Source organism: Nuphar pumila, chromosome 2 (genome assembly GCF_984573655.1).
Source record: "Nuphar pumila chromosome 2, dmNupPumi1.hap1.1, whole genome shotgun sequence".
Classification (NCBI taxonomy): domain Eukaryota; kingdom Viridiplantae; phylum Streptophyta; class Magnoliopsida; order Nymphaeales; family Nymphaeaceae; genus Nuphar; species Nuphar pumila.
In genome coordinates, this window is record NC_143250.1 from 107,371,270 (window position 1) to 107,388,490 (window position 17,221).

Consider the following 17,221-nt stretch of genomic DNA (forward strand, 5'->3'; position numbering starts at 1 on the left):
CTTAACTAGATTGACAACACCACCTCTAAGGAGGATGATAGGTGGTGCCAATGTTTATCAAGCACGAGAAATAAGCTGCAACTAATTGTAAAGGAAAATATCAATTCAGCTTTGCAACAATCTAGTTCCTATTTACGTAACCTACAGCATGTGCTCTTGGACTCTTAGGTGTTAGCTTTCGCTTTCAGATCAACAATTATGTCGTTAGCACTGAGAAATGCGCCCGGAAATTATAGTTTTTCAGTGTCATCGCCATCAACTTGGTGCAGAGGACCAGTAAGAAAGTAACAGTCCTTGATCAAGCATTTCAATTGGTTAAGTACTGGATTATGCCTGAGGAATAAATGCATTAACTTCTTGCATATAGAAGGATTACTCATTATGATTTCTTGATCAAAATAGCCTAAATGTGCCATAAAAAGAGATTCAAGTTAAATCTTTACCAAATCAATGACAGACTAATGAAAAGATGTACCTACCAAGCAACACGTAGCTTAAAATCCATCACAAATGTAACAAACTAAATGTTATAAATTTTAGAATTCATAAAGTCATGATTTTTCTATATCCTCATAAGAAATGCCAAATTCACATGAACAAAGACAGAAACAACACGCTGTGATTTTCTCAAAATTCATTCCTCTTCATTCATCAAAGTAAATTACACCGAAGCAGAGCTCGTACCTACAATCCATCCTTGAGTGCTCCCGAAACTTCCATTCTCCTACAAATCAAACAAACCAAAATAAAAAGGATCACAAAGCAAAACTCCCCAGATACTCAGGATCCCGCTGCGCCCGTTCCTGAAACTTCTTAAACCACCGGTTCAATATGTCCATCGGCACAACGAGGCGATCGCCTTTTACAGAGCAAAATGACTGCATGAAATTGAAGAGGTTCTCCCCAACTTTCATGGCCAGCTGCTCAATCCGATTCTGCTGGCCAGCATTGAGCGCAGGCAGCATCGCCAATTCCATCACGGAGACGCCAATCTTGGCCGTCAATGGGGTGGCATCAGAGGTAAGCTGCATCTGCCCGCCGGGTTCCGGCCACGAGAGGAAGAGGACTGTGGAAGGGAAGCCGGCGTGTACGGCACCACAATACTGGAAGTCCGAACCAGGGGATTGGATATAGACGGCGAAGGCCTTATCGGGTGGGAGAGAGGAGCCATTGAGGAGGAATATGCACATCTCCTTCACTTGCTCGTACGCTTCCCCTGGACACCCAATTCATAAAATCGCCAAAATAATCGATTTGATTAAAAATCCAGAAGGTGGGAGCGATCAATCAAGAAGAAATCTAGAGAGAGAGAGATTACCCACGAAGGCGTTCATGTCGAGGACCCAATTGAAGGTGTCGACTTGGGAGAAACTCGACATGTCGAGAGGGAAACTGCGGTTGGGGAATAGAACACCAAACATCTTCTCTCTCTCTCTCTCTCTCTCTCTCTCTCTCTCTCTCTCTCTCTCTCTCTCTCTCTCTGCGACTGAAACCAACAAGCCTAAACGAGTATCGTTAAGGCTTTATAGTCGAAACTCGAAGAGAAACTTTCTAGTCTGAAAGTTCTCTCTCTCTCTCTCTCTCTCTCTCTCTCTCTCTCTCTCTCGCTCTAACAAGAGTACAAAGACTAAGGGAAGTAGCAAAGAGAGGCATGAAGAAAGCTCTGGAAGAATCTGTTATAGGCATCACTCAGGGGGATCAAGGTTCGGGACCTAGCTAGGAGCGTCCGGAAGGGCTGAAGAAAGTGTTTGGATGGAGTCGCAAAGGAGTCGGAAAAGTTATATGCCCATAGACATTTAAAGAAATTTGAACCGCTATACGTCTTTTCAAAAGCCACGAGGGGCAGTCTCTGGGTCTCATCTCCAACCCTCGGTAATCCATGATGATCGTTATTACAGAGTCCCTTTGAAAGCGGGTGTAGGATGTAGGTTGACGTCAGTTCACATACAAAAATAGGATTTAGGAAAAATCTTTCTAAGTTTAAGAGTGTTAAGATTGTTACTTTTAGAATTTAGGTTTGGGGCCTCAATAACGTCAGGCTTAGTAAGATCAGGTGATCTCTTTTACGTGTGAACTTGACAAGCAAAATTGAGAACAAAAGAAGAAAGAGAGCATGAAAATCAGAAAATATGATAAAAACAAATGAAGAAAATGAAGAGATTTATAGATTTTAAGAAGGCCAAGACATTTTTGTAATAAATAAAATTAAAGGATCTGATTGTTGACTATAACCCTTCTCACATCTCTCTCCTTGATTTACGGGATCTGATCTCGACTTGATTTACGAGAAATATCTTGCGTATCAAGTTGGTTATAAAAATTGTATATCGTACCGTTATGATTTTTTTTCAAGTTAGTTATATGATGTGTATTATAAATAATGTATCCCTGATGATTCAAATAATAAGAGAAAAAAGGAGAGCGTGAGTGTTTGCCGTGGATGTAGGTCTAATATGACCGAACCACGTTAATTCCTTCTTGTGGCAAATCGTGTTCGTGATCCATCTGGTACACTATGTAAATCGCTGCACAGTGATACCTGCAAATTGTTTTCTATCTACATATCACTACATGGTGGTGTGAGTCATCTCAATAAAATGCTACATGACGATCTGTCATAAATCGCTATATGGCGATATCTCATAAATCGCTACGGTGGTATCTCTCATAAATCACTACATGGCAATATCTCGCAAACCGCTACATGGTATCAGAGCCTAATTGATCTTTGACTGTTGCGTCTTCTTCTCATTCTTGTCAAGTGTTTCTGGCAACTGTGTGTGATTCATTTTCATGGCAAACAACTCGTCAGGACAACCTCAATCTCCATCATTAACAGAGTGAATCCTCGTTCAGGATCAAGTACCTAATATAAAAAACACATCGATATTATTGAATGGTACAAATTATATTTCATTGTCCAAATCGGTTTCCCTATACTTAAGCGGTAGATCTAAACTCGAATATATTAATGGATAAATAACTAGGCCAAGCATAAATGACCCCAAATATCATGATTGAAGGTGTGTCAATGACCTTGTTATGTCTTGGCTTCTTAATTCGATAGAAAATCGAATTACTGAGGGTTCATTATTTTTAAATATCGTTCAAGAAATACGGACTACTGCTGAAGAAATTTATAGCAAGCAAAACAATATAGCTCGTATGTATCAATTGTCCTGCGAGATTCATAACCTCAAGAAGGATACTCAAGGTTTCTCTAACTTTTTTGGAAAAATAAAGCATCTATGGGATGAATATGAGTCATATACATCCACATGCACGGATATGATTTCCTTTAAAAAACTTCATGAAAAAGAAAAAGCATTCCAATTGCTCGTTGGGCTTGGGAATGAATTTGATCAAGTTCGAAGCCAAATCTTGTTATCAACCGAATTACCATCGGTTAACAATATATGCTCTATCATAATGAAAGAGAAAACTCACCGTTGAGTAATGAATGTAGAGAAGTCTCTCCCTGAAGCATCCGATAGAGCTCTTTTTTCTGATGTTGTAGCTTGTGTAGCAAAAAACTATGAGTCATCAGGCCACAAAACAAGAAACAAGATTTCTTGTACCTTTTATAAAAAAAATGGACATACTTAGAATAGATGCTGGAACCTTCACGGTAAACTAGGAACTGATCCAGCTCGACGTCTCCATGAAGCCGCACCATCTAGTCATGTGGCTACCACTTCAAACCCGAATGATAAAGTTAGCTCAGAAGATTTGTCTACTCAATTGAAGAATATTATCGAGCTGCTTAAAATCGTTTGTCAGAAAAATGATCAAGTAGCTATGATGGCCTCCACATCGTCTCCTTCAAATCCAGGTAATATTTCTGCTCATCACAATGATAAAAATTGGATCATTGATTCGGGAGCAAGTGAACATATGTGTTCGACCATAACTGATAAATTCAGGCTAAAACCAATTTGTGGCAGCAAGCATGTTGTCATTGCGGATGGAACAAAAGTTGAGGTAACAGATATTAGTAGATTCCAACCGTTTGATCGTGCAAAAGAATTGGATGTTATGGTAGTCCCAAGCCTATCGGCTAACTTATTATCTATGTCAAAAATTATAAATGAGCTTAATTGCAATATCACTTTTTCACCATATAATGTGATATTTCAGGACAGAGCTACGAAGAAAGTGATTTGTGAAGAAAAAAATTTAGACGATCTTTATGTGCTTGGAAGACACGAAAGGGCCATGTTTGCTGGAAAATATGAAGGATATTTGTGGCATAAACGCCTAGGACATCCATCAAGACTGCCATTGAACATTTTGTTTCTTGATTTTCGATTTGTTGTCATTTGTGTGATGTTTGTATATATGCTCGAATGACTAGACTTCCATTTCCTAGACCAGATAATATTGTTGAAAAACCATTTGATCTAATTCATACTGATGTATGAGAACCTTCTCTTGTGACGTCTTACTCTGGTTTTAGATATTATCTAATATTCATTGACAATTTTTCAAAGGCTACCTGGATCTATTTACTTAAGACCAAAAATAAAGTCCTTGGTAAATTTAAAGAGTTTTTTTCTATGGTAGAAAACCAATATGATACAAAAATCAAGATCCTAAGATCTGGCAACGACACTGAGTATAAGAATACTCAGTTTGACGAATTTGAAAAACAAAAGGGTGTAAACCATCAATTTACCTGCGTAGGTACTCCTCGACAAAATGGAGTAGCCGAAAGGAAAAATCGTCATTTGCTTGAAGTTACCAGAGCCTTGTTATTCCATGTTCCAAAAATATTTTGGAGTGATGTTGTTCTGACTGCTTGCTATATTATAAATTGTCTGCCTAGCCGGATTTTAGAAAAACTTTCTCCTCTTGAGATTCTAAGGAAACAGAAACTCAATTTAAATCACATGAGAACTTTTGAATGTGTGATATTCATAGCCAAACAAGGATTGAATAAACTTAGCAGTTGTGCTTCCAAATGTGTCTTCTTAGGGTATTTTGTGTCTCAAAAGAGATATAAATGCTATAATGTAGAAGAACAACATCTTTTTATCACCAGGGATGTCGAATTCAACAAAAATGTTTCATACTTTCAGCAAAATCAATGCCAGGGGGAGACAACATCTAGAGACATATTTGAGAAAAACTATTCTCAAGAAGAAATAGTTATGCCTACGACCGACTCATATGAAGAAATTGCAACCATCATATGAAGAACTTTGGACTCATCGCAAGAGGCAAACTCTGAAACAGAAAATCAAACTTTGCTAAGAAGGTCAGAGCATCAATCCAGAGCTCCTGCTCATTTAAATGATTATGTTACATTCTCAGTTGTGTACCCTATTAAAAATTATATGGGGTATCACAAAATTAGCAGGACTCGCAAAGCCTACATCAGTCGCATTTCTCAGATTAAGGAGCCATCCACATATGAGGAGACTAGAATTGACCCAATATGGGTTCAAGCTATGAATGAAGAGCTACAAGCTCTTTATAAAAATAAGACCTGGGAAGTTGTTTCTTTACCACTTGAAAAAAAGGCAGTCGGATGCCGCTGGGTATATAAGATAAAACACAACAGTGACGAGACTATAGAGAGATACAAGGCCAGGTTGGTGGCTAAAGGGTATACTCAGACTCAAGGTCTTAATTACGATGAAACATTTGCTCATGTTGCCAAAATGAATACCGTCAGAATTCTCTTATCTGTTGTTTGTAATTACAATTGGCCTCTCTATCAATTAGATGTTAAAAATGCTTTCTTACAGGAAGACTTAAAAGAAGAAGTGTATATGAAACTTTCACCTGGACATCTTGAAGAAGAAAATACTGATAGAGTATGCAAAATATATAAAGCCATTTATGGCCTGAAACAATCTCCCAGGGTGTAGTACCATCGATTGAGCAGTTGCTTGGAACAACATAAATTTGTCAGAAGTAATGCTGACAATTCAATGTTTGTCAAAGGATAAGGTAATCACTTGGTTATTATCTTGGTATATGTGGATGATATCATTGTGACAGACACATATGATAAAGGCATTCAAGAAACAAAGAGGCTTCTGCATAACACCTTTGACATAAAAGATTTAGGCAAACTTCGCTACTTCTTAGGCATTGAAATAGCTCATTCAAGAAAGGGTCTGTTTTTATCTCAAAGGAAATATGCGTTAGATCTTTTTAAAAGTGTAGGAAAAATCGGGTGTAAGCTCGTTGAAACTCCGATGGAAAGCGGACAAAAATCTATTATCTCCCCTGATGATGTAATCATTAATAAAAAAGGATACTAGAGATTAGTTAGAAAACTAATTTATTTAACTATTACTCGACCAAGCATTACATATGTTATCAACCTCGCAAGCCAATGTATGCATGCTCCTCAGAAACTACATTGGAAAATCGTAAATCGAATATTGCAGTATTTGAAAGGAACGCCAGACCAAGGATTATGGTATAAGTGAAATGATTGTCATCAAATTCAAGGGTTCACATATGCAGACTGGGCAGGAAGTTCAGACAGAAGGTCTACCACAGGATATTGTGTTTTTGTTGGTGGCAATATGGTTACCTACAAAAGCAAAAAGCAAGGGGTGGTTGCTAGATCTATTATAGAAGCTCAGTATAGGGCCATGACAACTACTGCCAGTGAAATAACCTGGGCCAAAACTCTCCTAACAGAAATGAAGATGTCAGTAGATCTACCTATTTATGTGTTTTGTGACAATCAAGCAGCAATACATATTACAATAAATTCAGTTTTTTATGAACGAACTAAGCATATCGAAATCGATTGTCATTATGTTCATGAAAAGGTTCAAAGATGAGAGATCTCTACTCCATATACTAAAAGTGCAGAACAACTTGCTGATGAATTCACCAAAGGACTGAATCAAGATCATCATCATGACCTTCTCGACAAGTGGGGTTATGCAAACATCTACACCCCACTTGAGGGGGGAGTGTTGACGATAACCCTTATCACCTCTCTCTCCTTCGATTTACGGGATCTGATCTCGACGGTTACGGGAAATATCTCGCGTATCAAGTTGGTTATGGAAACTGTATATCGTACTGCTATGATGTTTTTCAAGTTAGTTATATGATGTGTATTATAAATATTGTATCCCTGATGGTTCAAATAATAAGAGAAAAAAGGAGAGCGAGAGTGTTTGTCATGGATGTAGGTCTAATATGACTGAACCATGTTAATTCTTTCTTGTGGCAAATTGTGTTCGTGATCCATTTGGCACACTGTGTAAATCGTTACACAGTGATACCTGCAAATCACTTCATATCGCTACATGGTGGTGTGAGTCATCTCAATAAATTGCTACATGACGATCTGTCATAAATGACCACATGGCGATCTCTTGTAAATAGCTACGGTGGTATCTCTCATAAATCGCTACACGGCGATATCTCACAAATCGCTACAGATTTGCTCGTTAATTCAATCAGATGACCTGAATAGCTTCTTATAAGAAGAAAAAGACGATGAATAGATGAAGTGGGTTGTCTTATTTTATGTTCCTTTGTTGGGTATGCAGATAATCGACTAGTAATAAGCTAGAATTTGCAATTTAATTTAACGCAAGGATGATAATGATGAAGTTGGTGGTCTTATTTTATGTTCCTTTTTTTGTTGGTTACGAAGAAGTGGACGGGAAAATATGAATCTTTTTACCCTCGACAACTAAAATGAGCACCATCCGTGAGAAATCAGCAGACCCATTATTCATTTGAAGATGATGACTCTAATTCTGAGCCATTTTGGTCGATTCTTATCAAGGAAATATATGGATATGGCTTTGTTGACCCGCTTTTTCTTATCTTAGTTCTCATGAGCTTACAAAGAAAACTTCTTCCAGTTTTTTTACCTCACAAGTGGTTACTCAGAAAATACAAAGAACAGGTGAACATCAAACTGTGGTTCAAGATGCTAGCCAGATTAGCTAAAATGTCATGTGTGAACTGTGAACATCACTAGGCTTATCCCTAGCTTGTGCCTCAGAAAAAGAAACATCATCAAACTGCAATGGGGCCTGCTCTTTTTGGTCCAACCACTTCTACAATTTCCTCTTAGTTGCCATGCTGGAAAAAACATTTAAAGCCCTAAAAATTTTTGGTAACTATTTGGCTTCCTTGTTGTATCTCATGAATGGCATTATGTGGTGAAATATACAACTTCATGGAGTTCTACGTCAAGAATAGTATGTTTGGAGACAACCTAGAATTAAAGTAAGAGAATCCTTGTCTAGAACATGCTTTTTGTCTTTTGGCATGCTTCTTACCATCTTGCTTGAAGACTTTAGTGTCGTGGTTGTTTCCCAGTGCAACCATCCAGTTCCCAAGTCAAGGATTACCATCCAAAAATTGATGTTTTGGGAGACAATTACACGTAAAAATGTGGAATGGCAAGGTTTCACTGTAAAAAACACCTGAAGAATTGGTTTCCATAAACTTGACTCTGTTCTAGACTTGTTCTCCAGTCTGCACTGAGCTGTCTTAGGTTCAGCATTCTGAAAGCCCATATGAAGACTTTTTTTGAGGTAATTAATCATGAGTTATTCTTTGATGAACATATTAATTTATCCTAGCTAATTGCATAAAGTCTTCAGGACTTCTTATGGAAGATCTTCAGGAATGCCAGGTCCCCAAAGTGGATTTTCTCTGCTTCTGACTTGAGTTCTGATATTTTCTAAGAATTGATCCACCTTTTCCAAATATGCTGCCTATTTTTTCAGCTTTGTGCCATCTATTTACAAGGATTTGAAGCATCATATTCTGCATATAAGGCATGGATCCAGCAGCTGTTCATATTTTTTCTATGATCTGCCACTGCCATTTTATAGGAATTTTTGTGCTTATGGGGCTGTCCTTCCCCTACTTTTCTGTTTGGAACCATGACCACTTGCCAGTTTACAGTTGGCTTATTTCTGTATTTTCTTGATCCTTGCATCAAAAGGGTTCATGTCTTCTTAGTGATTTTCCACTTTCTTGGGGATGTGGAAAGGAATGATCTCAATGCAAAATATAATCCAACTTGGTTATTTGGGGGTGAGATCTAGCTGTCCAGGATTTTATTTTATTATTCCTTATGTAGCTTGAACTCTTCTGTATTCATTGTCTCATATGAAAGAGACTTTTTGCTAATTATCTAACCCACTTGAGGCTATCGCTTTGTCAATTGCACAATTCCATGTAGGGAAGGGTCAAGTGAATCTCCGCATAAAACATTTATGACTCTGACACTTAGTTGCACATATCAGTTTGTTCCCACTAGTACTGCATGGTTCTGTTGAGACTGTTCCAACATGTTTGGTGGTAGTAGGAATGGTAAATTAACTGAGCTGCTCAAATGAGCTCTTTAAGGTTCATGAGATAGGCTTATATTCAACTCCATGAGCCTATTGTATGAGTTGTCTTGTTTAACAAGCCAAGACCAAACAAGGACTGCTCAGCCACTTTGGCTTGGGCTGGCTCATATATATATATATATATATATATATATATATATATATATATATATATAGAGAGAGAGAGAGAGAGAGAGAGAGAGAGAGATTCTAATTGTGTTGGCCTTTTTTTAAAAAATGAGCTCGCTTGGGCTTGGCTTGAGCCTATGACTATCCAGCTCATGCTCAGCACAAGCTTGTGGCACAATTAGCTCGCTCTCATGAACTCAATTTTGATCATGAGCTTGTAATGAGCCAAAAGGAACCCTGGTTGAATAAGTTAAGATTCAGTATTTTTAGACAATAAAGGTTATACAAAAGAAAAAAAAGGTTATATTTGATAAAAATAAGTAACTGCCTTGGACTTCTGCAACTTGTCTATTTATTACTCTTAAAATGTTCGATTCAGGATTTACTGATCACCATATCAAAATGCGCTTTAGTTCACCCTCTCATCATATTTGTGATGCCAATTAGTACAAACTTCCATCTTCGATGGATGGCTTAAGGAGGCACCTTCATAATTTCTTCTAAGGACCATGCATAGAGTTTGTTCTCATCAACTTTCTAAGCACAGAATCGTCTGTGAAATTTTCAGTTCCTCTCCTATAGTTCTTTGCCATCACTCATTCCTCTTGAAATTAATTTGCACCCTGATTTGGTAAAGTTGGTTGGCAGTTGTCTATCTTGGTATGAAGCAGGTTATATGCCCCCCCCCCCCCCCCAAACAGGGCATCCCATGCTTGAGTGTCCCAAAAAGCACCACGTATTTAAGCATGTGTGTCTTGTATCCCCATGTTTGTCAGCATTAATTAGTGTTGAAGTTTGATGCGATTGCAAAGACTTAAGTACCCTCTTCTCCATTGGTGCCAAAAAAAATGACGATTCTAGAAAAGGAGTGGTTGTAAAGACTTAATTGCCCCGAAGATGATTATTTAAGACCCAGTCTCTGCACTGCAGGATTATCCGAGAAAGAAATCTCTCCCGGAGAAGGCCATGAACATCAACCCTCTCACTCTCTCTCTCCCTTCTCTTTCTGCTTTTGTGCATATCCAACAGAAGATCCTACATTGCTCCATCAAGCGCTGACTGACCTGTACATTGACTGTTGTTGAGCCTGATTCAGAGTTTTTACCCTTATAGGAGGAGGGTTTGGGGGCTCCTCCCAGCGTGGGTAGCATCATTCAACTGAATTAGTTATGGATCCTGATTCAGAGTTTTTACCCTTACAGAAGAGGGGTCTGGGGGCTCCTCCCAGCGTGAGTAGCATCATTCAACTTGAAGAGTTGTGGAGCCTGATTCAGAGTTTTTACCCTTACAGAAGGGGGATCTGAGGGCTCCTCCTAGCGTGGGTAGCATCATTCAACTTGATGAGTTGTGGAGTCTGATTTAGAATTTTTGCCCTTACAGGAGGGGGGTCGGGGGGCTCCCCTTTAGGGGTCTGGTTTTTAGTTAAAATGGAGAATGAAATGACCATAGAAATCACTAAATTTTGTCAGGAATAAACTAGACTCAATAACAAAGACACCACTTTTTATGGATTTGGAATATGACCTCCGATTAGGAAGATATGGCCCTGATAAGTTGGTCATAATTCGGGTAGTGATTTGCTTACTGAATAACACTACAAATCACTATAGTGATTTGCGGAAGACACTACAAATCACTATAGTGAGATCCAACAACACTATAAATCGCTATGGGGCTCGATGAAGACCCAAAAACATTACAAATCGCTATAGTGATTTGCGGAAGACACTACAAATTGTTGTTGGAAGACCGGATGACACTATAAATCGTTGTGAGGCTCGTTGAAGACCCGAAAATACTATAAATTGTTGTAGGAAGGCCCGATAATACTACAAATCGTTGTTAAAAGACCAAACAATACTATAAATCATTGTGGGGCTCGTTGGAGACCCAAAAGCACTATAAATTGCTATAGTGATTTGCGGAAGACACTACAAATCGTTGTTGAAAGGCTGGATAACAATATAAATCATTGTGGGGCTCGTTGGAGACCCGAAAACACTACAAATCGTTATAGGAAAGCTCTATAATACTACAAATCACTGTTGGAAGGCCGGATAACACTATAAATTGTTGTGGGGCTCGTTGGAGACCCGAAAATACTACAAATCATTGTAGCAAGGCCCGACTACAAATCACTGTGCGCCGGGGGAGAGCCCCCGGACCCCCCTCCTGTAAGGGCAAAAACTTTAAATCAGGCTCCACAACTCATTAAGTTGAATGATGCTACCCACGCTAGGAGGAGCCCCCAAACCCCCTCTTGTAAGGGCAAAAACTATGAATCAGGCTCTACAACTCATCAAGTTGAATGATGCTACAGTCAGTGTGCAGGTTAGTCGGTGTTTGATGGAGCAATGTAGAACCATCTACTGGATGTGCATAGAAGTAGAAAGAAAAGGGAGAGAAAGTGAGAGGGTTGATGTTCATGGCCTTCTCCAGGGAGAACTCTTTGCCTCCCTTGATTTCTTCTCTAGAGAGAGAGAGGGGGAGTTTTACAGTGTTTTACGAAGAAGGAAGAAGAATAAGATGACGATGAAAAGTTCAAACTGACATTTTTTATGGCTCAGGTTCGTTTCGCCAGGTGACCATCGGATCGCCGGCTCACCATCGTTTCGTCGGATCACTATCGGATCATTGGCTAAGGTTCGTTTCACTATGTAGACTTTGAAGAGTCAACATCATCCTCGACTTTCTGGATAAAGGACATGTTTGTCCTTTTTTTGAACCATTTGTTTTCCTTTTTTGAATGAAGGACATTTTTGTCATTTTCTCAAACCATCATTTTATGGCAAGAATAGCAAGAAAGGGTACTTAAGTCTTTGCAACCACACCAGACTCCAATGCTGAGTGATGTCAACATACACAGGAATACGAGCCCCATGTGCTTATATATGTGGTGCTTTTTGGGACCCCCGAACACAGACGTGGGATTCAGTGAATCATTGGGGGCGAACATACACCACCCTCCCATCTTAGTAAGGGAATTGTCTTTTTTTTTTTTGAAAGCGTAGAATCTCTGTATAAGCTTCTCTTGACTAGTCCCTAGGCATGTCTATCTTTTAAATTTTACTATGCATGTTTTCCTCACATACTGCATTTTTTCTAGGGGTGTCAATGGGTTGGGTTTACTTGGACCTGGCCCGTACCAACCCCTACAGAGTTTGGGTATGGTGATAAATAAGAAGTCTCAATTAAGACCCAGGTTCAGACCCGAAGGTTCGATTAATACATGGACCCGGGTATAGTTTGTAAAATTTTATACCAGACCCAGGCCAGACCCGAGTTTCGATTAAGACCTGCAATTTTTCAATATAAAAATGATAAAAATATTATTTTACCGGGTATGGTCTGGGTCTGGTTTATGGAGTTCTTATTAGGTCCGAGTATGGTTTTTCTTATGGTGGGTCCAATTAGACTCAAATCCGGACCCGATACCATACACAAAAATTGGGGCCAGATCTAGTTCCACCTGGGTCTGAACCAAACCCGACCTGTTGACACCCCTAATTTTTTCCAATAAAATATTCCTCAAACCAGACAGGTGTTTTTCAGTAAGCTTTCTTGCTTTTTGAATAGTCATCATTATAGAGAATGCAATGAAATATAAGAATAAGAATATTGAAAGTGTTGCATCGAGTGTGTGGGGTGGGGTGGGGTGGGGTGGGGTGGGGGGGACTGCTTTCTAGCCTCTCTGCTGGAGTTGCTGCAAGATTAGGCTCCCATCATCATCAAATGAACTCCTTGAATTCCCTCTTTGTAGTTTCTTATAGAACAAATCTCTCTCTCTCTCTCTCTCTCTCTCTCTCTCTCTCTCTCTCTCTCTCTCTCTCTCTCGTGCACACACACATTTGCATGGAAGAATTCTGGTACCCTATGATGCACTTGTGGCACCATTGTTATATAACTAGCATGGCCAGGCTAGAGTTCATGTAGTATGTCTGAACCACAACACCCATTTTAATATTTTATGTCTCATGAAATGGCATGGATCTTAATGCACTTCATAATGAATCCCTAAAAACATAATACATTTGAACAAAAACATGAGAACTCAAATGAAACATGAATAAATATATTCATTAATAAAAAACATTAAAAATACAAAAGAAAATTACATTTAATTCTCACTATAATACACTCAAATTACACAAAATCCTAAAACTACCCATCACTCTCTCAAAGCTCACTTATGCAAACACCCACTTATTTATATAGAGTGAAGAGGAGAGAAAAGAAAGAAGAGGGATCCCCTTGTTAAGATTGTGCTTCTAATATATATTCATATGTGTGTGTATATATATATATATATATATATATATATATATATATATATATATATATATATATATATATATATATAAACCAAAATACCTATCACGGGTATTTCGATCATTTTGCATTGTAATAAAAGACAACCCATCAGGGGTTGAGTGTACCTTTTATTTTATTTTTTACCTTTTTCTTTTTTATGTCAGTGATTGGGACAGCTCCAACTAGCTGTTGGAGCTGCTCCCAACGGTCAAAAGCATCCCAACAGCTAGTTGGACTGCTCCCTATCTCATTCTCTTATTATAAATAGGGGTTCTTTCCTTGTATCTTTTTTATACTTTCTCAAGCATTGTGCAGTACAAAAGCTTTATTTTTATTCTCTTGGCCCTTGTGTGGGTGGTGTGGATTGATCCATAAGTGGTTCTTTTGTAAGTTGGTTGTATTCTTGTAAGCTCATAAGAGGCTCTTATTTGCTGGTATCAGGGTCTTGGTGCTCTTGGGTTGTAATTCATTCGGAAAGGTCAAGAGGAGGATCGTGAGATTGGTAAAGCATCAGTTGGTGGGATCATTGCATTGAGAAGAGCACCATTAAAGTTTTCTTAAACAAAATGCTTGCTATTTTTTTTCTATCTCTCACTCTATTGTAAAAAATGAGGATAAAAATGAAGGGTGAAAGAGAAGTAGTCTTCTCCATTACCATGAGACTTAATCATACTAACTATGTGATGTGGGCATCCATAGTAAAACTAGTGTTATAAAAAACGTGCCTTTAGGCACAAAAGGTGCGTGCCTCAAGGCACCAACCTGAGGCATCGGGCGCAAAAAAAAGGATAAGAAGAAATAGTAAGCTTTTAATTAGTTTATTTGACTTTTATTTTTAATTAGTAAGTTTTTAATTAGTTTATTTTACTTTTTATATGTTAATCTCATATTTTTTAGTACTTGTTTGAGATTTTCTATTTCTTATTGGTTGTTGCTTTATAGGGCATTATATTTTTTAATTATATAATTAGTTTTTCAGTTATGTAATCAATTTCTTAGTTACTTTTATATGTTAATCTCATATTTTTTAGTACTGATTGAGATTATCTATTTCTTATTGGTTGTTACTTCATCAATAAAACATTTCTTTATTTATTTGTATTTTTATATATTTTTTATAAATTTTTTTAAAATTTTTAAAAAAAATGAGGCTTACGCTTTACACCTCAACGCTTTTCACAACACTAAGTAAAACATAAAAGATAGGAAAAGGGTCTATGGGGTTTGGTTGATGGCACCGAAAGAGATCCTGATATTATACTTACCAAGATGAAAAATAGAAAAGAAGTGACTCTTTAAGGAGAAGAGATGTCTAAGATCATCACTAAATATGAGAAAATATGGAAAGAATGGGGGATGGATCATTTCAAGATAATTGGATGGCTCATGAATAGTGTTGACATAAAAAAATGCTCTAACTTAGCAAAATTTGATTTTGCTAAAGATGCATGAAAGTATCTTAAAGATATATATAGTCTCAAGAATATAGCGCACATATGCAATGTGCAAAATAAAGTAAGAACTATAACCCAAAAAGAGATGAGCATTAGAGAATATTACAATGCTCTCTCCTTTTGGGGGGATGAATTGGCTCTTCTAGAGTCAAAGTGGCATTGCCCCCAAGATCTAAAACTCTGTGAAAGACAAATTAGAACAAAGCACGTCTACCAATTTGTTAATGGACTTAGACCTGAATTTGAAGGGACCAAATCAACCCTTTTTCATAGAGGTGTGCATACCATAGTTTAAACTCTTGAAGGATTAACTATGGTGGAAAATAGGTTAAAATCATCATCTTCAAAAGATAAAGAATATGTGTTTGGTATGTCAAGGCCCGAAAATCACACAAGGACTTATAAGCTCTTTCACTTTGAATGAAGTAATGAGAATAAAAGAAATTCCAATGATTATAGAAGGAGCCAAAACGGTAAAAGAGGCAATCATGAATACAAGAAAAGTGTCAAACTAATATGCTATTATTGTTATGAGTCTGGACATATCAAGCATTTTTGCTCTAAAAGAAAGAAAGAAAGAAGATCAAAAAGATGATAAGAAGGTGGCTTTGGTGGGACCATCTCTTGAAAGAAATGATGTAGATGACCCTAAATGCATCACCTCATTATCCTTGGCACAACTCATGGAGACACTACAACCAATGTTCAAGAATCAAGCTTCTTCTTTCTCGGGCGCAACCGTATCCACATGCATTGACTCCTGTAAGACTTCTTGGATTTTTTTATTCTGGTACTTCTTTTCATATGACCCCAAATGAGTCCACATTATCTAAATGTCGTACTAACTCAAATAATTATTATGTTTTAATCGTCGATAAAACTTCTTTAAAAATAAAAGGTTTTGGATCTTTACAAAAACATCAAATATTTTTTGTATCAAATATTAGAGTAGTACCAAAATTAAATTTAAACCTCTTATTCATTTTCCAAATTGCAAATTATGGATGTAAAATCTTATTTTTATCTAATGATTTCTCTAGTGATAGAAGATCAACCTCATAGGTATCACATGGGAATGTGAATCAGGATCTTGATAATATAGATCAACCTCATAGTGAAATTCAAATCTATACTCGATATACCAAATACCATCCTCCATATGCTTTAGAAAGATATTCTCAAAATTAAGATATAGATTCTTATAGTGTTAGAATATTCATGAGAATTTCAAAGGTTTCTAGTATATTTGTATCATATGATTCCTTTGAACCAAAATATAGAACATGTCTAATGACTTTACACTCATATATAGAACCATCGTCTTACCATAATGCTAAAAAGTATCAAGAATAAATAGCAATGAATGATGAATTATAAGCTTTAGAAAAGGCAAAAACTTAAGAAATTTAAACATTACCTAAGGGAAACAAAACTATAGGATGTAGATCTTAGTTGTTATAGGCGCTATGCGGAGCCTAGGCAGTGAGCCCCTAAAAAGGCCTAGGCAATACCTAAAATAAAATAAAAACATAATAAAAAACATGTATACAATATAAAATCAATCAATAATAAGCAATAGACAAATAATATTGTAAAATAATTACATTACATAACCTTAACCTGCTCAATAAACATAATATAAACAATAGACAAATAATGTTTTTTTCTTCCCAATAATAGAATAATACAAGCAATAGACAAATAATGTCTTATTATTATTATTATTATCAACAATAGACATAATACAAGCAATAGACAAATAACATGTCTTTTCTTTCTTTTTTTTCTCCTCGAAGAAGAAGAAAACAAATGATATCTTAAAAAATAATAATCTTTAAAAAAAAAGCCTAGGCGGCAATATAGGGCCCTACCGCCCAAACCTGGTCGCCCAGGCGGTGGTGTTGCACCTAGGTCACCTAGGCGTCGCCTTTGACAACTAAGATATAGATGGGTCTATAAGATTAAAACTAAAAGTAATAGGACATTAAA

The 17,221-nt window shown here is 37.3% G+C and overlaps 1 protein-coding gene across 1 annotated transcript; it reads right to left on the reverse strand.

Annotated features, from left to right (window-relative positions):
- Positions 1–534: 534 nt before the first annotated feature.
- On the reverse strand, positions 535–1,449 carry LOC149846606 (uncharacterized). Its single transcript, XM_089998092.1, has 2 exons — positions 1,319–1,449; positions 535–1,216 (listed from the first exon to the last, which is right to left on the reverse strand). Exons 1-2 carry the CDS (start codon positions 1,419–1,421, stop codon positions 756–758), a joined length of 564 nt encoding a protein of 187 aa, XP_089854218.1. The 5' UTR covers positions 1,422–1,449; the 3' UTR covers positions 535–755.
- Positions 1,450–17,221: the final 15,772 nt, after the last annotated feature.